The following is a 27016-nucleotide window of genomic DNA, read 5'->3' on the forward strand; positions in this document are numbered from 1 at the left end:
GTTTGTGTCGGGATGCGGAACGTTAAATGGATCAAAAAACAATAATCGTACAAACAGCACGAGCTTTCTGGTGGGGCATCGGGCAACCAGCAGAACCAATTCAGGCTGTGAAATGTATCAATTAGTGCAAATGTTTTATAAACCACAAGTCATGAATGTATGACAGTATTTTATTTCTCCTAGCACAATATATTTATTCATTTCACACTTTACAAACGCACACCACATTAATATGCTAAAAATTACACCGCCCGATTACCTACTGTACTTTGTGAATCGTACACAACTGGTTATGTCAAATGACTTTTTTTACGGAGTGGACAAGAGCGGGAGCGAGGGTGCAGTGACGAGGGACGGGCAGAAGACTCGAGGATTGTAAAAGTTATGGTTAACGGGAAAATAAAATAAATCAAATTAAATCCATCTCTCCGCTCGTTAAATTAAATGCCCGGAGCCTAGAGTAAGCAATGCACGATTCCTAAAACGTTCGCCCACTTACAGTCGCGATTTTACAGTTCGAATCTAAACGAGCGCGGCTCTTTATGGCAGCTTCCGGGGGAGGGGGGTGTCTTCTAGCGACGTAACTACGACGTGGCGGTGCGGATTACAACCAATATAGAACAAGCCGCACGCTAAGTGGGCCAGAATTTACAAGTGGTTTTTAAACCCTAGTCAAAATATATTACATTAATTACTGAAAAGATTTCTCAAAATGAAACTTTTGAATTCTGTCGAAAATGAGCGCCTGCTATTTATCTTCGCCTTCTTTCATCGTGCACCGACCTACCCATATGCGCTCCCTTAGTTAAATGTATGGGGAAACCACCGTGGTACTTTCGCAAGAGAACCCCGAAAAGGGGTCACGACGGTCAAGCTTGACCATAGACGATATTAAAATAAATAAAAGTATCTGATTTTACGTCCGATTGGCCACTCCGTAAGTTTACACAGTGGCCTAACTTAATATGTTGCCATTGGATACAGCATTTAAATGTTAAGGTAAACAGAGCGAGGCCCTACACGGTGGACATGAAACAATTTCCGACACACACAAAATTCTTACAAAAGAAATGACAACCAATTTACACATGCATCCTCTACGTTTTAAGTTTATGTGCGAACAGAATTTGAAAGAACACGGCAAAATCTGACGAAACCTTTATAAAATTACAAGCTCATACAATCTTCTTCGTCCGTCGGCAGCAGAATTTTTTATACGTGTTTTGCTTTGCTTGGACGAGCTTTACATGCAATACAACAGGTGATTAAAAACATTGATAGGCAGTGTCGGACACTGAAGACAGTTATTTTCGTAAAAACGTCAATAGTGTATAGTATATTGAAATTAAACAAAATTTTTGTTTTGAAACGTTTGAATGTTTTTAAGCAGTTGTCGGCCCCGGTACAAGTCCAATTTTGGGCCCCCGTCGCCATATTGGGTGTGCCAAGTGGGTCCGATGGGTCTGGGTCGACCTCCATTGCACTCTACATCTCATCAGCAACGAAATCCACATCCATACCTGACCCAGGCTCGTCAGATGCCGCCCGAGTTGTCAAAGCGCACTTACGTTTCCTACATTCGCGGCAGTACTGCGCGTTAGTTTTGTGTACGGGCCCGGCGTTTTCGGTGTCATTCTCTTTGGAATTTTGTGCTCTACGCATTCGTGCCAGATTTTTGTAATTCTAGTTGTACTTTGCCCTCATATATCGCGACATTTTAAGAAAACCGGGAAATTTTCAAACTCTTTCAAATTCACAGCCTGGTATCTTTTGAGTTTTTGAGATACACACTTGGAGGCCAGGATGAGTGTCGAATCCGGAAAGTCGAAAATCGTGGGTTCATTTTGCGCGTGCGCAGTTCGCGACGTCCGGCCGCCACGAATGTCGGACCGGAATTGGCACAAACTTTCATCCTTCCTCTTTAAAACGAGACTAAGTTGGCGGCGCTATGTCTATTTTTAGCCGAGTTATTAAAGTTTGAAATTACTTCGACAGAAACTGTCGCTTATTTGGGCGCGATTGCCTTCCCACACCCGGCATCGATTTTAAAGACGTTTTCATTTCAAAAATAAATTAATTAATTATTTAATAAAAATCACTCTCTGCTCTCCGTAATACAAGAAAGGGCAATACAAAAGCCCAGTTCCCTTGTTGAAGGTAATTTTTAATTTGTAAAACTGAAAACAGTCATCGATGGGCCATATCTTCTACGTAAGGAGTCCATTCGATTAACACTCCTAAAAAATTTTCCCGCAATTAAACAAAATTTAAGACATGTGAAAATCTGTATATCTCATAGCGGACACTGAATGTTTAAACCGACGTGCAGCTTTCGAGTAACTCGTGACACGGATGTATATTGTTTACCATCACAGGTGTTTAGAAAGAGATAAATTATATTTTTTGTAACGTTAGTCGAGTCTTCTTAAAAAAATCCATACTTCGTCAGACCCTCATCGTTGCAGCTAAAGCAGTGCAGCCAACATCATAACATCACCTTCTTGAACAAACACGCCAAGTGCTAAACATGCCCGTTGGTAATTAATATTAAATATTTAGACTTTGACCGTAATAACATTTGAGCTGGAAAGAAATGAAATTATATTAAACTTACGCGTTGAGGTTCTAGCGTTCCATCATGCCAGAATTTTTGGTAAGCTAATAGTCAGGTATTATTACAAAGACGCTCATGTTTGAATGAGACATTCCGAACTTGGGAAGAGACGGGTGGGATGTTGTAGGTTAAAAAGGCAGATGCATTGGCAAGGCATTTTAGCAACATAACAACGCAGTAACGAGACAAATTTGTAAAAAGAAATACACAATAGCAAAATTTGAAGTATGGATTTACAACGACCAACGGCGAAAGCAAATAGCACGGTATTTTTAATTAACTTTGATTAAACGGGTTTTTTTTCAAATTACAGCAATACTGTTTGCCACCGGACGGACAGCCCTACGCAGGGGGAGACACTGTACTCAGGGGCATGGAACATTACCCTGTGCCTCTCTCTTTTCTGCAGCAACTGCCATTCACCTGCTGCTGGAAACCAGGAAAATGAAGCTCGTGACAGCATACCTCTCACCCTCACAACCCTGGATCGAGTCGGACCTTACCAAGTGCCTGAGCGATGGTATCCCGGTCCTATTGACCGTTGACCTCAACTCGAAGCACATGGAATGCAATTCTAGGCTGATCTCTGCGAGGGTTTCGCTCCTGCGGGATTTTGCTAACAGTAACTCCTGCTTCATCTACGGGCCGGATTCCACAGCTCCTTACCACAACGAAACCTTCTATTTCCTTGACATGCACTTGTCAAGGACGTCGTCCTACCGGTGTACCTGACTATCTTCCCCGCGCTCAGCTCAGATCACCTGAAAGTCCAAATCGACACCACTTGCCGATCATCCTTTCAGAAACTACCAAACCTCCCGGACTTCGCGGGAATTTGCCTGTGGTGCATACCAGACTTACCTCGAAAGCAGACTCTCTGGGAATCCCGTGGGAAAAGATGTGGAGGCAATCGAAAATTGCGTTTAGGAGCTGACCAGCGCCATCCTCCAGTCCACAAAGGCGTCTGCTCCCAAGCCGCAATGCCCGGTAGTATTCAGCATGAAATAACCTAATCAACGGCCGAAGAGGGGTGCTAGGTCACCAGGGACACTGCTCTGAAAGCTCAGGTTAAAGGACTCCAGAGTTCGTGTACCTATCGGCTTAACGAGTGAAGGAACGAACAGTGGGGCGATACGCTGGAATCCTTAGACTGTAAGGAGCAGTCGATTTGAAACATGAAAAAGCGGATTTTGCGAGTCCCCACTACGTCGCCTTCATTGCTAGTGCCGGGAGGAGTAGCTCCCTCCGACTATGAGAAGGCGAAAGCCCTGGCCGACAAACTTGATTACCAGTTTCAGCCGGTGAGAAACCCGTCGACGCGGCTGTTATTGAAGTGGATAACGAGGCAATGATAACATTCGAATGTGCACACGGAAGTGAACCGAAATTAACCAGTCACACCGACGTCCTTCAGGCCATCAACGGACTGAAGGTTGGCAAGTCTCCGGGCCCCAACGGTATACCGAACAGGGTCCCGAGACATTTTCCGGGCGTGCGATAACCCTTCTCACGAAAGTGTTCAACGCGGTCCTCCGTATACACCACTTCACCTCGGTATGTTCAAGATATTGTTAGCTCTTAGGAGCACTGTAAAATATTCTTGAGGTTCTATAAGAGGCAGACAATTTCCTGACTAGCTCAGGAACTATCATCTTCTGAAATTCAGCAGGAAACAAATGCAAACAAAACTCATGAGTCACTACATATTTTGTTGAGAAAATTTTCTTATTTGTTTCAGCTGACTGCATCAAGAAATGTTCCCTGAAGGACCCAGAATTCAATGCGTGCGCCTTGAAGAGTGCCAGAGCTGCAATTCCACACCTCATTAACGGTAAGTACGCTATAATAACTCCAGGAAAGATGGGATGTGTCCGTCTGTCTTTTACTTCAAAAGCTACTCTAATTTTAGAGAGTTATGAACAAGTTCCAATTTCTGAAGTCCCTCAGGTCCAATTATAGTTATGATACAGAAATTTAAATTACTAAAGCCACAAGCAGGTAAGCAGATAACAGGGGTCCCCTTTTGGAGGTTTGTTGATCTATTTAGACATTTGGTAGGACAAGTGACCAGCCTATCGCAAGGCCTCCAACTGTACACAGGATAGCACAACATAGAAAGACGCGGACAAATATCCACGGCTTGAGTGGGATTCGAACCCATGGTCCCAGCGACTAAGCGGCACAAGGCCCACGCCTCAGACCGCGCGGCCACTGGACACCCCGACTGAGGACATTAATTAACACTTCAAGTATAAAAACTGGCTTTCTGATTCATAATCACTGCAGCGCCATAGTGGCCAAACTGGACTATCAAGGTGATTCGGCGTACTGAGTTCAAGGACATTCGAGACATTCGAGACATCCCATTTATATTTTTGCAAAGCATCTTTTTGTTAAATTCTCCATGGTTCATTCCCTCTTAGTACATGTTAAATCCACTGCAATTACCACTAATTCACACGAGCTATTTGACAGCGTAATCGCCTTATGAAAACTAGTTTGAGTAAAAACTTTCAATCATTAGTCGGGGGCAATTATCTGTCAATCTATTGCAAAATTCGTGAGGTCTCATGTTCACGTATGAGCCCCTCGAGACAATTTCCAGGACAGTTCCTTAAAAGTAGGCCACAAACGCCTTCCTCCAAGCCCTTTCCAAGTAATCTTACATTGATAGTCTTGTCATCCATCGCTAAACAGCTAACAGAGTTTCCCAAACACTTTCTTTGACGCTATCACTGAAGCACAAATGATATTATAACACCATAACTATTTTACATTTAATTGATTATCTTGGATTAAACATAATGACAAACACTTCTGTATTTTCACAGTCATAAAGGTTTTATGTATCATCTCCATGAAGAATCCAAAGAACATTTCAGAAAGTTAAAAAAGATTTAAATATAAATTTTGAATAGATTATTTTTGTGTGTTGAGTTTGTCGAATAGAAAGTATTGAATGCAGTTTCACGACCTTTTAAGTATTTACATTTGCTCTTATTGATAACATTTCTTTAAAACAATTTGGTGTGCTTGAAATTATTTATATTTTATAATTATTATTTGCGTTAGAATTAGCGTTATTTACTACATTCAGTTTATGAAATAAAGCTAATATATAGGCTTTTGGTAGTTTAGTTTAAGAAGTATCTGGCTATTATAAATGTATGGCGTTTGCAGGAGGCATTCACACTGAAAATCACTAAAGTCTGTCCAGGAAGACCACAGTTTTTTTAAAAGAAAATAAGGAAATTGGTCTGACCTTGGTGGCAGTTTGTGAACACACAGTATGCGACAAATGTGAAAAAAAGGTTTACATTACTGAAGGCAAGGCAGTTCTCTCTCCATACAGAAACAAGTTTTGGGTTCTTCGTACTTATCGAAGGTTCAGATAAGCAGGTCAAATGCGGTCAAGTTAACGGTAATTAGGGCATTCCTCCCAAAAGTCCTGAAGTGGTTGGATGTACGAAGAGAAACCGATCATTACCAAATGAACAAGACAATTTTTATAAAAAGAGCTGTTCATATAGTTCTCTATGAACCCACGTAATTGTTATACCAACTCAACTGGACGTTTAAGAACTTTACCTTTTGATAATTATATTACAACCAAACACAACAGAGGTAAATCGTGGTGTGCTTGTATTTCCTCGCACAATAAACTAGATTTAAAGGGCGAGCTTTTACAGAGTTCACGATCTTTACGGCCTGTTTCAGCACTAATTATTTATGTAGAACATCACGTAATATTATTTTCTCTATGAAAGATGCAGGCGAGAATATTACATTTACTTCATCGTATCCAAAATAAAAACTGCTTTAAGTGCAAAGTCCCAGGTTTCACTGCTTTCAATGATTCTCGACGTTCTGTAAGAAACCACATTGTTAACAGTTAAGCCCGTAAAATATAATGAATTCTTTACTGGCTACCAGCTGCGTCAGGTGGTTGAACCAACGTTTCGAGAACCATCTTCGTCCTCGTCCCTGAGGATGAGGACGAAGATGGTTCTCCGAACACCGTGAAAGATTCAGATCAAAGCCCGTAAATGCTTGTTACCATTCGGTTCATAATCTTCCCGCTTAAAATTTAAGAAAATAACTCCACTGATCTGAGTTCTTCAGACGTCAAAAGTACCTCATCTTGTAGTAAATTTTAGGTCCATTACACTGTTCACAAGAGCAAGTCAGTGCGTCCTATCCTAAGTACACCCAGTCCACATTATAGTACCCTATTCCTCTAAATTGAATCTTTAAGTTATGCTCTAATTCACGACACAAATTAATCTGTTAAAACATCATTCAGCAATGTCAGATACAACTTTACATAAATATGAACACATGTAACATTAATATTAAAATATATAAAACTATAAATATAACCACTGAATTTTATGACTACTGTGACTGCAGGATGTGATAACTTAGACCGAGAAAAATAAAAATCATTTACTTTTAGTGCCTGGCCAGATAGCGTGGCGTGGTGGCCGAACTGGAAAAACAAGATGATTCCGCGTTCTGTATTTAAAGACGTACGGGGCACTTCTCATTTCAGTTTTAGCGGGACAGTGGAACGTGATTTACAGTCGCCATGAATACGTCCCTCTTGCTTCTCGTACTTGCCAGCGCCGCGGCTCTCAAATTACGTAAGTACTTCATACACACTCCTCTACCAAAAAGGCAATGATTCTGAACTCGTATAACAACCGGCAGATAATCCTCCATCTTGACAGTTGAGCGAGGACTACTAAATCCCCTAAAAATATTTAGAAATTTTACGCAAACAGTAATGAATTCTTTGCTCGTTCATGGGTTATTTAACGATTCTGTTTCAAACGTAGATGACATAAAGTGATAAAATTATTAACTTAGGTATTAAATAAGAAAGTAACATTTGGTAAGAATTACTAATGGCCATGGCAATGGCTGCGGGTTCTTAGTGCTGATCACATGTCACTCTATATCTAGTTGGATTTTCGTTCACCTCTGCTTAGGCATGTGAACATGAGGCCAGCAGCCAGCTACTTGGCTTTGACACTCAGAGGGATGTTACGCCACGGAATACAATTTTATCACTTCACATAGTGATTTAGAATCCTTTCCTTTTTTAAGGAAGAGCAGAGGCTTGTGATACCACCTTACTCTTGTTGTGTGTATCGTCTTTTCATGTCCTTATCCGTTCGATAGATCATATTTAAACCTGGTAAAACGTCCGCTTTTAAGATGAACAAACCTTATACTTCGTTGTTACAATCGTTAATGACCAAACGGCGGATGTATAAAATTTTTAGCGCCATGATCATAAAAGAACGAAATAAAAGTTCTTCATAAAAATTTAACTTTTAAGGTAACTCGGGATTACTAAATTTCTAGATTTTGTCCATTGTCTGGTATTCAACGGAGTAAAATAATTCGGAAACTGGATCTATTTACGTTCTCAGGTGAATACGAAAGGGGCCCTGCTCAGTTGGGCCCTTTAGAAAGAGTTAACCTCGGTCTATGACCCAAGAATTTAGTAATCTCGAGTTAAAAACTCCATAGTCTGAACCCTTAAAATTTACTTTTAAGTTAACTCTTTCGTAGGAAGTAAAATAGTAAAGTGGTGGTCGTGCCTATTCCTGATTTACCTATCAGTCTGACAGCGATAGTGCATGAAGCATTGAAGATATGTATACAATAACTCATTTTGATTAATTAAAAAGTAAATGAAAAATATTTGCCCATTTGTGTATTTATTGTTTTTCTTTCAGTTTGATACTTTGCGTATCTATGTTTAGCCTCCCGAAGGCAATCTGCCGGGTGAAAAGGCTTGCGTGCTCAAATGACCTTTAGGGCTATGTCGGCCGGAGCTTCGGCTCATGGTACGGTCACCCAAGCCAAGGCAATGCGCTAGATTAAAAGTGATACGCTGGACCTCAAGGTTGGGGATTGGGCGTAAAAAATCATTGTTACGAAAAAATCAACCAAGCCTCCGATCAGGATGGACTCTTTGGCACGACCACGGCAATTGAAAAGGGATATGAGATTTGGTACTTGGAACATTAGGAGCATCAATAGGGCTGGGGCACTGAAATCAGTGAGTAGGGAACTAGAGAATTATAAGTTAGACTTAGTGGCAGTGCAGGAAGTGCGATGGGAGGGGGAGGGCACGATCCCAGTGGATAATTTCACATTTTTCTATGGAAAGGAGAATGACAATCATCAGTTAGGGACGGGGTTTCTTTGTTCATAGCAGAATTAGGGCAGTAGTTAAGAGAGTAAAATTGTTAGTGACCGGTTATCCTACGTAAATTTGGAACGACGTTGGAGCGACATCATTTTCCTTAATGTTCAAGCCCTAACTGAGGACAAAATCGATGATATCAAGGATAGCTTTTATGAAGAATTGGAATCAGTATTGATACATTTGGCAAGTATCACATGAAAAGTCTGCTAGGAGATTTCAATGCTAAAATTGGGAGGGAGGATATCTTCAAACCCACAAAAGGTAGGGAGAGTCCCCATGCACTTAGTAAAGATAACGGTGTTAGAGCAGTAACTTTCGCTACGTTCAAAGATTTAATTGTAAAAAGTGCAAAATTTCCGCACCGTCATATTCATAAATACACTTGGACTTCCCCAGATGCTAACACACACAATCAAATAGATCATGTTTTAGAAGACAATAGAAGGCAGACAAATGTAATTGATGTGAGGTTTTTCAGAGGAGCAGATTGTGACATTGATCATTATCTGGTGGTAGCAAAAGTGATGGAGAGGCGAAGGAAAAATATCAAGTTGAAATTTCGAATAGGATTCAAATTTTAGAGACAAATGAAGATAATGAATGTGTGGACATCAACAGGGAGTGGGAGAATGTCAGAAACTGCATCAAAACTTCAGCCAAAGACAAACTAGGATACTACGGGAGAAAGCAAAATAAACCGTGGTTTGATGAAGAATGTTCAAAATTAATAGATCAAAGGAAGCAAACAAAATTTCAATGGTTGCAGGACCCAAACAAAACAAATGCGTATAATCTATGTAACGTGAGACGTGAAGCTAGTAGAAATTTTAGGAATAAAAAAGGGAATATCTGAAGGGAAGAATTGTTGTACTTGTGACAAATAATAAGGAGAAAAATATCAGAGACCCGTACAGAGGCATTAATAACTTTAAGAAAGGATATCAACCCCAGACTAATTTGGTAAAGGACGATAATGTAAATTTGCTTGCTGATCCAATAAAAATTGTGAATAGCTGAAAAAATATCTTTAGCCAGCTCTTAAATGTTCATAAAGAATGATGATGTTAGACAGAATGAAATACATACGGCTGAACTGTTAGTGCCAGAACCTAGATCATTTGAAGTTGAACTAGACATTGTGAAGTGTAGAAGTTATAAATCTCCATGTATTGATCACGTTCCATTTGAATTAATTAAAGCGGGTGGCAAAGGGTTGCATATGAGAATCCTTAAGCTTATTCAGTTAATTAGGGATAAGGAAGAGTTGCCACAACAATGGAAGGATTCCATAATTATTTCTATTCATAAGAAGGGGGACAAGACTGAGTGTGGTAATTACCGAGGAATTTCGCTGCTATCAACCTCATACAAAATTCTATCAAACATTATTTTGGCAAGATTAACTCCATATGCGAAGGAAATTATTGGGAATCATCAGTGTGGGTACAGACGAAACAGATCAAAAATTGATCAAATCCTTTGTATTCGTCAGATAATATAGAAAAAATGGGAGTTCAGTGGGACCGTAAATAAATTATATATAGATTTCAAAAAAGCTTATGACTCTGCGAAAAGAAAAGTGCTATATGATATTCTAATTGAATTTGTTATATCAAAAAATCTAGTGAGTCTAATAAAAATATGCTTAAATGAAACCTGTAGCAAAATTCGAGTATTTAAATATGTATGAGTTTGCAAATAAATGGGACAAATCAACTATTGCCATATGTTGATGTTAATTTATAGGTGGACGGTATGAATACAATAAAGAGGAACGCAGAAGTTTTGCTAGAGGCCAGTATACAGGTGGTGCTAGAAGTAAATTCAGAACAATCTAAGTACATATATTAGTATCTCGTCAGTAGCCAGGCAGGCAGAATTATCTTAAGGTGGCTAATATATCCTTTGAAAGGGTTACAAAGTTCAAATATTTGGGACAACAATAACAAATCAAAATGATATTCATGAGGAAGTTAGGAGGATACAAAATTCCGGAAAAGCTTGTTACTTCCCAGTAAAAAATATTTTGTCTTCCCGTCTGATTTAAGAACCTGTAAATTAAAGTATACAAAACAATAGTCTTGCCTGTTGTTTTTTATTGGGGCGAAACATGGTCTCTCACTCAGAGGGAGGAACACAGATTACAGGTGTTTGAGAATAGGGTGTTGAGAGGAATATTTGAGCCTAGGAGAGAATAGGACGGGGTATGGAGAAAACTGCATAATGATGACCTTAAAAATCTGTGCTCCTCCCCCAGTATTGTCAGAGTGATTAAGTCGAGAAGAATGAGATGGGCTAGACATGTAGCGCGCATGAATGGGACAAGAGTTGTGCACCGGGTACTGGTTGGGAAACCTGAAGGGAAGAGACCGCTGGGGAGACCTAGACGTAGATGGGAGGATAATGTCAAGTGGGATCTATGTGAGATAGGAGTTGAAGGAGAGTGGATATTGTTGGTCTAGGACAGGGTCCGGTGGAGGACTTTGGTTAATTCGGTGATAAACCTTTGGGTTCAGTACGCTATATAGTTAGTTAGTTATCTATGATTGAACTTGAAATTTTTTTAATATTAAAACGCATTATTTCTGTCATTGACGACATATGGATATTTTATTCTTTAGTACACCATTATGGTTGGGTGTTCTTTGTATTCGTGAGCACATCCGGAAAACCGCACACTTCTTTACCTCCTGCTCCTGTTGGGAACTTCATTACTGCAAATAACATGTTTTAACAAAACATTTTCTCCTTGAGGGCACTTTCTCTATACAAGGAAAAGTCTAGACTGATAATTAATATGTAATTAGTAACCACTTAGTAGTTCTAGGAGTAGATAGAATTGCTATTAAAGTGTATCGTAAAGGAGTAATGTTTGAACTGGATTGAAGTTGTTAATGATGTACAGGGTGATTCAAAAACGACTTTATATCTTTGAAAGTGTATAGAAATTAATTCAGAAGGCTTACAGAATCGGTTGAGGTGTCATTTTGTAACAACATAAGTCACGTTTTACCTCAAAAATTCATTTTGATTTGATGTGATTGCTATTGGTGATACTGCAGACATTCCACCTGAAAACAATTCCTTGTCAAACACGATCCAGCATATCCGGTGTCACTTCTGCAACTGCGGCGGTGATTCTAGCTTTGAGCTCAGTGAGATTGGCAGGTAAGGGTGGAACATACACACGATCTTTAATGAAACCCCATAAGAGAAAGTCGAGAGGGGTCAAATCTGGAGAACGAGGTGACCATGCCATGGGCCCTGTTCGACCAATCCACCGACCTGGGAAACTCTTATTGAGGAAATCCCGGACTTCTGTGAGGTGGTGCGCCGTCTTGCTGGAACGAATGCGTCCTTCTTGGTCACCTTCGTCTAACTGTGGTATGAAAAAATTTTCGTTCATATCCAGATACACGATACCGTTGATGGTTCTCTCATGGAAAAAGAACGGGCCGTACACTTTAACTTTGCTAAGGGCACAAAATACATTCACCTCGGGGCTGTCACGAACGTGTTCCACAACAGCACTAGAAACACGCGGGCGACCTGTAGATTTGTCATGGCGAACAGAACAACCAGTCTCAACAAAATTCTTGTGCCAAGAGTAAATTGTAGGTCTACTGGGAGGATCCTTACCATACTGGGTGCGAAAATGACTTTGAACCATTGTCGCAGATTTCGTTTCTTCAAACCACAGCACACAGCGAGCGCGCTCCGCACCTGTGAAAGTAGCCATTTTTAAATGCACTGCCGCTTGCGCTCGCGGTGACGGAATTCAGTACTACATACTACGTGTGTCAAACTTGATTTGGTTTGCTACAAAATGACACCTCAACCGATTCTCTAAACTTTCTCATTAAATTTCTATACACTTTCAAAGTTCTTTTTGAATCACCTGCTATATCAATGACGGGTTCTTACAAATACTTCAATAAAACTTTGTTTTCCAGAAATGGTTTAGGATTGACTAGCTAGTCTAATACCAGTTTATCAATATGTTTTCTTTCCAATAACTTCACGCTTTCATTAACAACTTTCCTAATTCTGCAGGGTTCCAGTTTTAATTTTAATTTGTTTAACTTTGTTTTGAATGGATGAAGTCACCAGTGTAAGTACAGATATTATTGACTCATTTCAGCTAAGTACGTAAAGAAATGCTCCATTAAGGACCAGAATTTCAACACGTGTGCCCTGGAGAGCGCCAAAGATGCTTTGCCACGTCTCATTAAAGGTTGGTGTTTCCAAGTTCCAGCAGTGTTCTCACATTAATTTCTGAAACTAGTATCAAAAATAAATGCAAGTTTCTTTTAATTACTTACATACCTGAATGCATGTCTTTAAAATAAATTATCTGATTTCGGAATGTAATTTTGTTTCACTTGCGATAATTTTAAGTTACCAAAACACATCAGACTTATTCTCACGCTTCAGTATAGAACTGGTAGTTGTGTCTGGACCAAGATTCTGAAACCGGTGTGTTGCCAGAAGGCTTCAGGTGTATCACGAAGTTCTTATAAGAAATCATATATTCGCATGTTATACTCGCAAGAAGGCAATATCTTTCGAATTGGTTTTGTTTTGGGGAAAGTTTGGCTATATAACCTGCAAATGGCATATTTTGTTTTTATCTGTATCTAAAGGACATCTAACAAATATTGATATAAAATTCAGTTACACTATATAAAATTACAAAAAATTCTTTGAAATGCAGCCCTAAACAATTTAATACATTAGTGTTTATGTGCATTAATGACACATTAAACTATGTTCTAAAAGTGATATTCACGTTGTTTCATTTGTTCACCTGATATTAAAGTTGCACCTGATATCACGTAAGACCACGAAGGTCGAAGTTCGTACTCGTTTCCCGGGTTCAAATCTGGGCCCGGAAACCATCTATCCCGGTTTTCCGTGGATTCCCTTGGTCCCTGTAGGTAATGCCATGTTAGTAGGTTAAATTAGGCCAAGAATTCTTCATTTCTATCCTATCCTATACTTTTCATCTCATGCAGTTTTAGCTACTGAAAAGTAACCTATAAATAAGCACGCTTCTCCGAGCAGTTTGGCGACTACCTGTCACACTAAACACAATGTGGTTGAAGTTTGTGATCTAAAGCTGTTGATTTCTGTTGAAAATCTGTGGAAATATGAATATATTAGCGAACCGGCCATATATCATGCATTAGCCATATTCCTTAAAAGTGTCTTATTTAGCACTTAATTGTAAACCTTTCATCCACAATTTCTGTAGCAAATTTACGAGTATTTGTTTTCAGCGGAAAAGTGGCATAATTATTTTTTTCAGAACAAAATACTTAGTAAATTATTTAGAAATAAATTAATATTATATAAGTTATATAATTATGAAAATGTATTAGACAATAATACCTATGTGGTTTGTAAAGTTCAACAACGATTGATATTACCTCATGGATCAGGGAAAGTAGCTAAGATGTGTGAAATAGATAACGCACAAGGAAATTCTGTTTACGGAACACTCTTACAACGCGGATTCGATTATAAACGTATTTGTATTAGCAGTTTATTTAACCTTACATTCAGTAGAACAGACTACATGTTTACCATCGAGTGAGAGGATGACAGTTTATAATGAATTGCAATGGGTGTGAAAGAAAGTGGTGGTGTCCTAATTTAAGTTACTGTCCTGGAATTTACCTGGAGGGAATGGTGATAATCACAGAATACCTCAGTCAAGATGGTTGGTCTCGGGACCGAGACTTGAACCTGGCATCTAAGAACGAAATAGTAGTGAATAAATTCGAACTATAATTTGCTGACCGCAAAATTATTAACTACACGCAAATAATTGTTGTAACGTCAAGACACCTGATGAGAGAAAAAGATTCTAGATACGTTGCGCTGTGGTAAGAGCAGAGCAACAGTTGACTAAACATTTCCTTAATACTTTCCTTATAGATATGAGTCGGGATAGCCCAGTCAGTATAGTGACTGGGTACGGGCTGGACGACCGGGGTTCGATCCCCGACGGGGGCAGAGGATTTTTCCTCTAGGCTCTGCGTCCAGACCGGCTCTGGGGCCCACCCAGCCTCCTATCCAATGGGTACCGGAGTCCTTTCCCGGGGGTAAAGCCGGCCGGGGCGTGTTGCTGACCACTCACCCCCATCTAGTGCCGAGGTCAAGGAAGAGAGGAGCTATACCTCCACTCACCCCAAACGCCTACATGGCGCATATTGGGACAAACTTTACTTTACTTACTGTATGATATAGTATAGCTGCATCATATTGTGATATTAATTAAAATAATTATTATATTTATTTACAGTCAAATCACAATAAAATAGTAAGTTAAGATAATTAAAATGATTAAAATATCATCTTCTGTTCCATATCGAGCATTCGATTTACATCGGAACATTCACAACATGTTTCGGTTTAACAAACCGTCATCAGGTGTAATTTATAAACTTTTTAAACTCAAATTATAATTATTTATAGTTTTTAAAATTTCATAATTTTATCATCTTTCTCGTTATATTTTATGGAAGTTGTGTCTAGATATTATTAATATAACATTATTGTTTAGGTGGTGTTATTGATGTTTATATCAATCTGTGAAGAAAAAAATTCGAAAACATTAATGGAATATGATTGGATATAGAAAACAAAATGAACTAAAATAATAGATAATAAATAATAGTAAATAAACATACCATTTATGAAATAGCAATCGGTTCCAATGTGTTCAGAGGAGAGATCCAGAAGTGTTACCATCTTGGAACAAGGTTCGTTATTGACTGCGGTGTAAGTGGGTGAAAGGCGGCTTGTTGGGGTTGGGGTCAAGGTAGTGGTGTGCATTAAAGTGGGGTTATTAAGAAAAATGTTATTGTCGTTTAGGCAGATGTTTTGTTTAATAGTTTGTTGTATGTGATATTTTTCTATTGTATTTCTGTGTCTTTTGTTTTTTACAATTTTTATAATGTCCATTGTTTCATTTATTGTATTATATGCGTGTCCTGTATTTAAAATATATTTTGCGTATGCGGAATTGTCTTTATTGTGTTTTATGGCTGCAATGTGTTCTTTGTATCTATGTGTGAAAGTGCGGCCAGTATATAATATAACTCACCGGGTATATACAAATTAAGATATAAAGATTGTCCATTAACATATATAGGTCAAACTGGCTGCACTTTCACACATAGATATAATAATATCTAGACACAACTTCCATAAAGTATAACGAGAAAGATGATAAAATTATGAAATTGTAAAAACTATAAATAATTGTAATTTGAGTGTAAAAAGTTTATAAATTACACCTGATGACGGTTTGTTAAACCGAAACATGTTGTGAATGTTCCGATGTAAATCGAATGCTCGATATGGAACATAAGATGATATTTTAATCATTTTAATTATCTTAACTTACTATTTTATTGTGATTTTACTGTAACAAATATAATAATTATTTTAATCGTTACTGTATTTTTTAATTTGACCTCCCACGGCCGCGTTACCATGTCCTCATTAATTCCATACTTTATTGAGTTCGTCCTACGCGGAATGATGGCATGCGTAGCTTTAGAGATACGTATCCACCTCGGTGCTCGAAGGTCTGCTTTACATACACGATTGAGGACACGGAACATAATATTAACGTAGTCTGATAACGGAGATTGTTCAGTGTGTCCACAAAGTCCCTTCGGGGTTTTGAAAAATTGTGGCGCGCAAACAAATTGAGCGAGCCACATGCGGTTTGCGGCAGATTACAGTGAACTCTGGAAGTTTTTTACTGACCTCAGTAGAACATCCAGATGATATTCGAGCTCTTGCCATGTTCTGTGGAACATGTCCGCTGGAATAGCCGAGATAGCATTCCTGATACGGGTCTTCAGGTCATCAAGTCCGTTAACTGGTGTTCGGAACACATTGCTCTTGACATAATCCCACAGGAACTAATCCAGTGGTGTTATGTCTGGTGAACGTGGACGCCAAGGCATTGGACCGCCTCTGCCGATCCATCTTCCTGGATATGTCCTGTCTAGGTACGCGCGTACCTGCAGACCCCAAAGAGGTGGGGCACCATCTTGTTGCAGAATGATGTGTGGCTGTAAGTGCTCAATTTGCGGTACTGCGTACAGTTCCAGCATGTCCAGGAAGGTGTTCATGTTGATCGTCTTATCTTGAAAAAAAAAGGGTCCAATAACCTGGTCATGCATTACACCACACGTTCACTTTCGGACTATCGCGAATGTGCTCCCAAACAACATGTGGGTTTTCAGTGACCCATATGCGAACATTATGCCTGTGAACTTTAGCCGAGACAAGAAATGTTGCCTCGTCTGTGAACATGATTTTTTTCAAGAAATCCATATCAAGGTCAGTGCGGTCGAGCATTTCTTCTGCGAAGTGTTGACGTGCTATGCCATCACCAGGTTTCAACTATTGCACTAACTGAACCTTGTATGCATATAACCTCAACCTCTTATGTAGCACTTTGTGTACCGTTGAACGTGGGAGTAACAATTCACGCTAAGCTCGCCGTGTGGATCTTGTACGGCTTCGTACAAACGAATCACGGATTCTTTCCACACATTAATCGCTTACACCCGGTCTGCCACTTCTCTTGCGATCATGGAAGCTACCAGTTTCTAGGAAACGCCGTTGCCAGTTTCTTATTGCAGTGTCACTCGGAGGTTGCTCATTGAACTGTGTGCGGTAATTTCGTTGAGTCTGGGTGATTGATGTTGTCTCAAAAAGCCATCCCTCACAACGCGCGCGTTCCTGCTCAGTCGCCATTTCATAAACAACTGACTGAGAATCATAAATATTGCCGCTTATGCCATCTGTTGGCGGCAAAAAAGACTTCCAGAGTTTCACTGTAATCTGCCGCAAACCGCATGTGGCTAGCTCAATTTGTTTGGGCGCCACAATTTTTCAAATCCCCGAATGGGCTTTGTGGACACACTGTATATGAGGATGGGAGATGGGTGCTTCGCGTAGCATGACGCTTTTGTTATTAACAGTGTTGAATCTTCAGAGGTCACTATTGCAATATCAATTAATGAATCTAGATCAGGGTTCGGCAAACTACGGCCCGCCGCCTCTTTTTGTACGGCTCGCGAGCTAAGAACGGATTTTACAATCTAAATTCTTTGAAATTTCAAACTGCTTTGTGAATATCCTATGCTGTCAAAAATTAAAAGAAATGAAATCTCCATTTCCTCACCAATGTGCAGCGGATATATTTTCTGAACTCAAACTACAGTTCCAGCAGCGTTTTTCGGATCTGATGCAAGTGCAGAAGACATTTCCATATTTCAAATTCCATTTGACTGTACAATTGAGAAGCTTCCACCTAACCTTCAATTGGAAGTGATTACTCTGCAGTGTGATGACATGCTAAAAAGCAAATTTCAAGAGAAGAATCTAATAGAATTCTATAAATGTCTTCCAAGCGATGAATACGGTCAATTAAGATCATATGCTCGGGGATTTTTATCTGTATTTGGCAGCACCTACCTGTGTGAAAATACATTTTCAAAGATAAAATATGTAAAATCTCAATACAGGTCACCATTTACAGTCAATTTTGATGATAGGGAGTATTGAATTTAAACCTCAGTTTGGTGAAATGTTATCTCATAAACAGGCAATTCCATTCTTCTCATTAGTAGAGCTGTATTTCAAACAATTGATGTCTACTTAATATTATGTTACATTTTGTTCAATAAATTTGTTAAAACTTGTTTTTTCTTGTTACATAAGTAGGCTTACCTATTCAAATATCCTCGAGTTTGCCTCTTGGCCCGCAGAGCCTAAAATATCTACTATTTGGTCCTTTAGAAAAATGTTTGCCGACCCCTGATCGAGATCGTGTACACAGAATGTTGATATTGAATGGAAGCGAGTGTTTCTGCTGCTGTGAAACATAGAATACAGAGTATCTCAAAAGTATGTGTACACACAAGTTTAATAATATTTCGTATTATAACGCATATACATCTTATTAGGACATTCTGTATATTGGCCTTCCGGATTATGTCACCTGGAAAGATGTGAAAGTAGTTTCTCCGGATGGCAGCAAAAAACAGTAAAAGTATCAATGCACTAGGATGAAACAAAAGGCGTCGCTCTCGCCAGAGGTCCTAATACTTTGGTATGCACTTGGAGGGTAAGGGGGACTTTTATAAAATACATTTGTTCCGTGTACACTCTCATATCGACTTACAGTTTGTTGTCTTTTATGCTGTGAATTTCAGGTGAAAGGAAATACAGCATCCCGCCACTGGAGCCACTTAAAATAAAACAAATAAGGATTGCCGATGGAAATTTGGATGTCTCAGTACGGGATGCATCTATACTTGGGGCAAGAAATACAAGTCTGACAAGCATAAGGTGACGTGCGATTTGTATAGGTATTCTCCGCATGGCCAGCAAGCCAACTGTTGGTGGTTTCATTTGGCGTTCTTTACCTTTTATCGAGCGAAAGGCACAGAATGGGACCTGAGAAGTGACGCCGCGTAGATGCGAAGGTAAATACCAACGATTCGAAAAAAGATACTGTCTCCATCTTCAAGGCTGAAGCTGGAGGCAGAATGTTTTTCCGAAACGATTAAATCTACCTACGAGTCTACATGACGTCACAACCAATAAGAATCGTCATAATTACCGCTGTGATAAATCCAAATCTGTCACAACATATGATCCATTCATAACTATCTGACGAGTCGGTTGGCTAGCCCCCATTGATTTCGCCCCCTGGGAACAATATAATCACCAGGGTGAACGAAGGAACAAAGCAATCCGACGAGCTTCCTCTCTAAAAATGTTAATGAATCCCCCCCAGATTTCGCAGCAGTGGGACACTTTTTCCTAGTCCTTTTCTCACTTCGTTTTCCACTACCCGGACTTGCCGCCGACTAAATACCAGTTGCTGTCTATATCTGTCGCGTCAGCCGAGGTCGTGTTGCAATCTGTCTGTGGTCAGAGTAACTAAAACTTTCTGCCATAACTTTACTCCAGAACAGACGAAAGGTTTCCGATAAACTTTGGAATGAAGCTCTGGTCATCAAAGGCTGGTCCAAATTCGTACCACAAAACGTCCTATAATAGATGATACAGACGTTATTGATGCTCAAATTCATGACATGGGAGGACGATGCTCAGCCACGACGCTGTTACCCATGCTCATTTAAAGTATACGTGCTACCATCTATAGATAGTCACATGAACTATTTGATATTAGTGTTTATGACATGCTCGTACTGGCATTTGATCACACTCACTCCACGGTGCAGCGTAGCCTTTGAAAAGTCGATTTTATACTCGCCCTTCAAAGAATAGCCCACGTTCTTTATGAGACGGAAAGTTTCAAAATCGCGTTCATAAAAGCCCTCCTTCTCTCTCTACCCTGAGCTAGCTGCATCTTTCTCTCCATGATATCTGTCTCCCTATAATCCATCTAACGTTAAACTTCCCAGCGGTCTCCTCCCAAATAATACCTTATAAACCACTCTCCCCTTACCCATGCATGCCGCATGTCCTGCCCATTTTATCCTCCTCGATTCTTTCACCGTATCACTATCAGGTGAGGAGTACAGGCCGTGAAGCTCATCGTTATGCACTTTTCCACGTGATCCGTCTGCCTCCATTTTGGGTCCAAATATCTTTCTCAACACTCCGTTCTCAAAGACTCTCAATCTATGTTCCTCTCTCAGAGATTTCACAACAACACAACACAAATGTCAAATTTTCAATTATGTGTATTTTGACATTTTTCATTATCATGTAAGACTTGAGTACAAATTATTTCTTACTGAATGATAGCATGCCTTTTCTGAAATTAATGTGCTTTTAATTTGGTCATGAATATTTTTCTGACTTTTGAGTGTCGTCTCCAAGTACTTAAATTTTGTCACACTTTCGAACAATTCATTAGCAATCCTCACACTCTGGTTCTGTCCCGAATTCTGATACCGAAATATAATTATATACTTGTCATTTCAGTCTCGCGCCGTAGCCGTGCTGTCTGAGGCATCATGCTCCGGACCGGTGATACGGAATGCGCGCTGGTTCGAGTCTCGGGGAAAGAAATTTCTCATGAGATTTTCGATTTGTGTATGGGACCGGTGCCAACCCAGCATTGTGAGGAAATTGGGGAGCTACAATAAGTAGCGTAATCCGGTCATGGAAACTAGCAATGGCTGGGGGTTCGTAGTGCTCACCACACGTCACCCTGTATCTGGTTGGATGATCGTTCACCTCTGATTAGGCGTGTGAACGTGAGGCCAGCAGTCAAGCTAGTCGGCTTTGGCCCTCTGGAGATGTTACGACACGGATTTAATTTAAACTTTTACTTGTCATTTCTGCATTTATTTCTAGACCAATTTTTCTACTAGACCTTAGGGATGTTTCATTGCTTGCTTTTATAGTATTTATATCATTGATCAGCAATTTAACATCATCAGCATAAACTAAATGCAATTCCAAACAGCCCTGATTTTCTAGGACTTCACTGATAACAAATTCTAGGGCAAAATTTAAAAGCAGTGACGAAAGAGCATCTCCCTATTTCAAGTCATTCTAAACAGGAAATTCATTGGACAATTTTTTACCTACACGAATTTTGCTGTATGTTTCACGTAAACACAATTAGCCAAAATGGGTTTTTAGGTACACTGAATTCAACAGAAATGTTGTAACAAGCTTCTCTTTTAACTGAGTCATTTACTTATTTGAAGTCTATAAAGAGATTTAAAACTTTTCAACTTCTTAAAAGAGTCTCCACTGCGATAAGGCTAGGTTCTGGTAATAATGGCTTAACCGTATGTGTATCTATGTGCGTCATAATGTGAACTACGTAAACCAGTGGTCCCAACGCGGTGCCCGCGGGCGCCATGGCCCCCGCCAAGGCTTCTTTTGGGTGCTCGCTTTGTTACGGAAAGAGGTTATACTGAATAATGAAGGCCGTTCAACCATGAACATTATAAAATCAAAGCACAGATCTCGACTTACTGACGCCCATCTTGACGATTGTTTGCGAGCAGCAACATCATCCTACACTCCCAAATTTGAAATTTTGCCGATGAAATGCAGCGCCAAAAATCACACTAACTTCCCACTTGAGTAATAATAATTGTACTTATAAAGTATAAGGTATTGTAGATGCGTCATATTGTGAATTAATAGTATTAAAATATTTAAATATTTAAAAATAACCGTCAATCACAATAAAATTAAAAGATTAAAAGATTAAAATATCATATTATGTTCCTTATCCTTATAAAAGTACGTATTTTTGATTGCGTGGTTTCTTGTATCATTAAACTTCGTGTTGTTTTGTGTATTATTTGGTGTCCATATCTCATTTGTCCAGAGAAAAGAGAATTTGGCTTTGTTAATTGGTTGGTGTCCGCCACGATCTCATAAACTCTCAAATGTGCCCGTAGGTACAAAAAGGTTGGGGACCACTGACGTAAACATTTAACACATGGTAAAAGAAATTTTTCCAACTACTCAAAAAATGTGGGAATCTGAGAGCTCATAACCGTTCTTTTATCTGATAATAATAACTCAAGTTTAAAAATATTTCTTAATTTAATTTATGCCTTTGTATAAATCTCTAATATTTTTGTTTCTCTAATTCGTTTCAAGTTCATTAAGTTTGTCTTTCAGGTATTCACATTTCTTCTCCCTAAATGTTCTACTTGTTTCAAGCCTTAAATTTTGCAGATTAGCTCCACTGATTTCGCATGATTTTGCAATAATTGTAATTTAGCCTGCTTCAGTTTGTCTATTAGTTTTGAACAATCGTAATCAAACCTTGGTTTGCTATGTTTTAGTTTGTAATATCCTAGATTTTCCTTGGCTAAGGTCTTGATATTGCCCCTAATAATCTCTCACGCGCCCTTATTATCCAAACTGTCATCTAAGTTCTCTATACCAGCAAACCTATTGGAGACTTCTATCTGGTACTTTCCCTTAACTTCTACATCACTGTGTTTCTTCACATCAAATCCTTAAAAATCAATTTTTGCCTTGTTTGTTTCCTTACTGCAAGTCATTTGCCACTATCAGGTAATGGTTGGTATCACAGTCAGCTCCTAGTAAGTGTGTGAAACCTAGTGCACTGGAGTATATTCTGTATATAGTATATGTGTGTAACACCATCACGAGAAGTCCAAGTAAGTTTATAAATATCACGGTGAGGGAATATTGTGCTTTGGACAGTTAAATTTTTTAAGTTGCAAAATTTACTACTCTGATCACATTATTATTGTAAACATCATGTAACTTTCCTTACGAATAATCGGTTTAGATTTGTTCTTCCACCCAAACTTTGCATTCAAGTTTCCGAGCAAAATTTTCGTATGATATCTAGGGAACAAGTCAAATTCATCTTCTATTTCTTCTGAAAAGTCATTCATTGTTTCATCGTATTTATCCTCAGTTGGGGCCTGCTGATTCAGCATAAAGATATCACACTAATGACTTTTTAGAATTACATACGACATCATGAACAACTCCTAATCCTTAAACTACTGAAACAATTCTATTATGTACGGAGAATCCTGATCCTAATTGGTGATTAATGTTCCCTTTTCCATAAACAAATTTATAATTTCTTGCTGTTTGATATCCCTCCTCTTCCCACCTAAATTCTTTTACTCGTACTAAATCTATCTAGTACTTCTCTACCTCACTTGCTGCTGGCTCGATTGAACATCATCTGTAGAGACTCCTAATATTCCACGTGCGAAATCGCATGTCTTTTTTACATTGCTTAGGTCGTGCCAAAGAATCAGTTCAGGCCCGTAGCTTTTAGACGTTTCGTAACAAAATAAGTTTTTAAGGTGAGGGGTTGTTAGTCCTACACCAAACATCCAAACTTTATTATCACCCATTGTCGGTTGCCCGAGACTGCATATTCAACACATTTGCAGCTGTCATCCATATATGAACGCCTTCTCCTCAATGCGCAATCTGAGGACGGGCTATACTATGATGACAAGGGACACACCTAACAAAAAATGGCATCCGATCAGGAGGCCTATTCTTTTAAGGAAGTGAATTGTTTAATTCTCTAAAATTAATTACTGCACTTGCATCGATGAACGTGTATAAGCTCATAAATGTACCACTTCTACAAATTAAGACGATATATTTTTTTAATATTTATTTCTTTGTAATTATGAGTTATATATTGGAGAAGACAATGTGTGGAGCAAAGAACACCTTTGGAAATTTGTTGTATTCCAAGGAAATCAACTTTTCGATCTCAAGCTGCCTGTCTCCTGGGTTGTAACGCCGTGTAGTCTCGTAGAAGTTTACCAGTGCGTCAGGGGTCCTTGTTGCTTCCACATCACACTGATGATGGAGGTAGCAAGGACCTCGAAAACGTTGGTAAACTTCTACGAGACTACACGGCGCTACAACCCAGGAGACAGCCATCTTCGGACTCACCGCCGTTAATATCTCAAATCCCACCTTTAAACCTTTTCGGTGGAATTTGGAATTAGCAGAATGTCTACTTGAAACCAATTAGCAGGAATGCTAATTAATAATTCATTACTTATGTACTGCATTGTGTTGAGATTAAACCCTCTTGTTGTCCGGGCATAACTACATTGTATTTAAATACGAGGGAAAAATATGAGCAGATTCAGTTCTATTCAAGATCCACAGTAATTGTTATTTTGTTTTCCCTCTGTCCACAGTTTTGATTTCAACAAGAAAGAAATCGTTATCGGAGCCCAAGTGCCAAATTTAACTTGGGTTGGCAGGTATAATGTGAGTGGTAAGCTGCTGTCACTCCCGATAAGCGGCGAGGGGCCTATGAAGATTTCTTTTTGTAAGTGGTCATTCCGTAACGTAGACAAGGCAAAAATAAGTATATTTATCATTATTATTATTCCATTTATTTACCACTTTATAGGGTATTTGTTTCTATGTACCGGAGACAAAGTTACGGTAGATACACTCGCACTGGTGATTTCAGTTGGTTATATATGTAGTACGCACAGGAAAGCTCAGAAGTGCAAAATGTTGGTTGTAAATCTTGAGGAGAAGAGTCAACTCGTGAGACCTAGAAGTGCTTGGAAAGATAGTATTAACATAGATCTTAAAGTGGCGGCATTCATGTTGTTACAAGGACCGGTGATGTATTTCTGTGGACACGGTAATATACATTCGGTTTCCATATAGGCAGGACACTTATTGACTAGCGGACTGAAGGTTCACATCTCAATGTCTCTGTACCTATTATTTAGAAGTAATGTTTAAATTTATAAGAACATTTTTTCTCATTAACTAGACGTAATGAAACACTTAGCCAAAAACACTTACTTCAACCATAAATCAAACTGGTTTTGTTCGAATTAATGCTTTCAGAACCATGTAGTAAATTTATCATACATGCATCAGTTCATCAGTGCAGCCACCTATTGCATAAGAACTTCAATTCGGTTGTCAGACCTCGTACATAATAAACAAGTTTGAAACAAAAGAATTTTAAAAATATTTGTACCTCAGAGATAAAAGTTAAGGAAGGTTTTCTTTCTCACTTAGAATTATTGTCAGTTTGTTGTGGCATAACGGCGTAAACATAGTCTTTAACAAACGCCGATATCAGAAGAAAATCTCATGGATACCCGAATGAATTTTAGAGATATTTGGTTACGATCTTCAGAGGTAAACATAAGAATCCAGGATAAATTTCAATGGAGCGAATTTATTCTTCATTCATTCATTTCCACTCGAAGGATTGGATCATTGGCCCATTCCAGGACAGTTGCTCAAGGCAACTTGTCCTATTAGTCTTGAAGTGCATTTTGAGTAGTGATTAAAAAGCCCACTGCCTCAGCACAATTTCTGCTCAATCCTGATTTGTCTGCGAGGGCCATCTAGTAGAGAATCTATGACATGGGACCGACGACTGTACTTCCCCTAAGAAGAAAGTTGTGCTACGGGTTTTCATCACCCGTAAAAACTCGGGAACCTTGGGTCCAGTGGCTAACACATTAACCACTAGTCCACAGAGGGCGACAGAATTCATTTTTAAAAACAAATTCATTATGATGAGCAAAATATTTGGTACGTGTTTAAGAAAATCTTATGTCACTGAGATAACATTGTAGTTGCCTTCATTTTCTTCCAGATGACTGCGATATGAAGTATACGACCAGTTACAATTTAACTAAGCTCGGTAAAGGAGATGTGTACCTAGTGCTCAAGGACTTCAAGTTGTTGATGGTACCTCAGGGTTTAAAAATTCAACTAGATAACTTGTTCAACGGAAACAAGATACTTGGTGAGTGAGGAAATTTTTAGTTCTATATGTGAGCTGAGAATTTTTGTAGTTGTAAACAAAATAAAAGATTAACTCTAATGTAATTTCGAAAAAAGTAATGTTAATTGTGCTAAAAATTGTGTAGTTGGAACAAAGATCTAGGGCAGCTAGAAACTTGTGGAGTTTCAAACCTATTTAAAGGTGAGCCGAGTATTTATAAAATTCTTAACAAACTACTAAACGAGTTGAGTACTTACGCAGAGCAAAGCAAATTGCCACGTAGTTTTGGAACCTTACCAATCCCAGACGAACTACTGCGTGAGCTGAAGACTTGTGCAATTTAGTTACATACTGTTTGAGCTGAGAAATGCACTTCTAAGAAACTGCTGGGAGTTTTGAAAAATTCTGTAGTTCCAAACAAATTATTACATGAGTTGAGAAGTTGTGTAAAATCCTCAGAAACTAATGGTATGTCTCCCTCTTTCAGGGGAAAACATGAACAACTTCATTAACGAAAACTGGAAGCTCGTCCTGAAGGAAACTGGGCCGCTCATGTATGACGCCATAGGGAAAATACTATACGCGATTTTTTCGGAAGCCGCCAAGAAGGTGCCATACAAGGATATGTTCGATGACACTGATTAAATATCTTAAGTTTTGTTAAATAAATAAATACGGTGAATGGTCGATGGACAATAACAAGACAACTAGATATTTCATCTGCTATTATCATCTCTTTCTCTGCTCCTTTCACTAATATGGTAATCCGGAATCTTCCGAATGGATGTAGGTTTTGAGATTGTGAATAAATTTTGCACGCTGTGTTTTCCAATTACTTGAATTCAACCCATTACAAGGTGTTCAATATCAGAAGACCAAAGAAGCCGAAAATCAAGTATCCCAG

General features: G+C 39.0%; 1 protein-coding gene across 1 annotated transcript; it reads left to right on the forward strand.

Annotated features, from left to right (window-relative positions):
• The first annotated feature begins 4003 nt into the window (after positions 1-4003).
• On the forward strand, positions 4004-26799 carry LOC110840175 (protein takeout-like). Its single transcript, XM_087346454.1, has 8 exons — positions 4004-4168; positions 4353-4445; positions 7167-7257; positions 12979-13071; positions 19085-19220; positions 24542-24675; positions 25981-26133; positions 26600-26799. The coding sequence occupies exons 3-8, from the start codon at positions 7203-7205 to the stop codon at positions 26755-26757; spliced, it is 729 nt and encodes a 242-aa protein (XP_087202580.1). The 5' UTR covers positions 4004-4168; positions 4353-4445; positions 7167-7202; the 3' UTR covers positions 26758-26799.
• The last annotated feature ends 217 nt before the right edge of the window (positions 26800-27016 follow it).

The sequence above is a fragment of the Zootermopsis nevadensis genome, unplaced genomic scaffold (genome assembly GCF_977971745.1).
Source record: "Zootermopsis nevadensis isolate Lab colony 2312 unplaced genomic scaffold, Znev_1.0 Znev_ptg000010l, whole genome shotgun sequence".
Classification (NCBI taxonomy): domain Eukaryota; kingdom Metazoa; phylum Arthropoda; class Insecta; order Blattodea; family Termopsidae; genus Zootermopsis; species Zootermopsis nevadensis.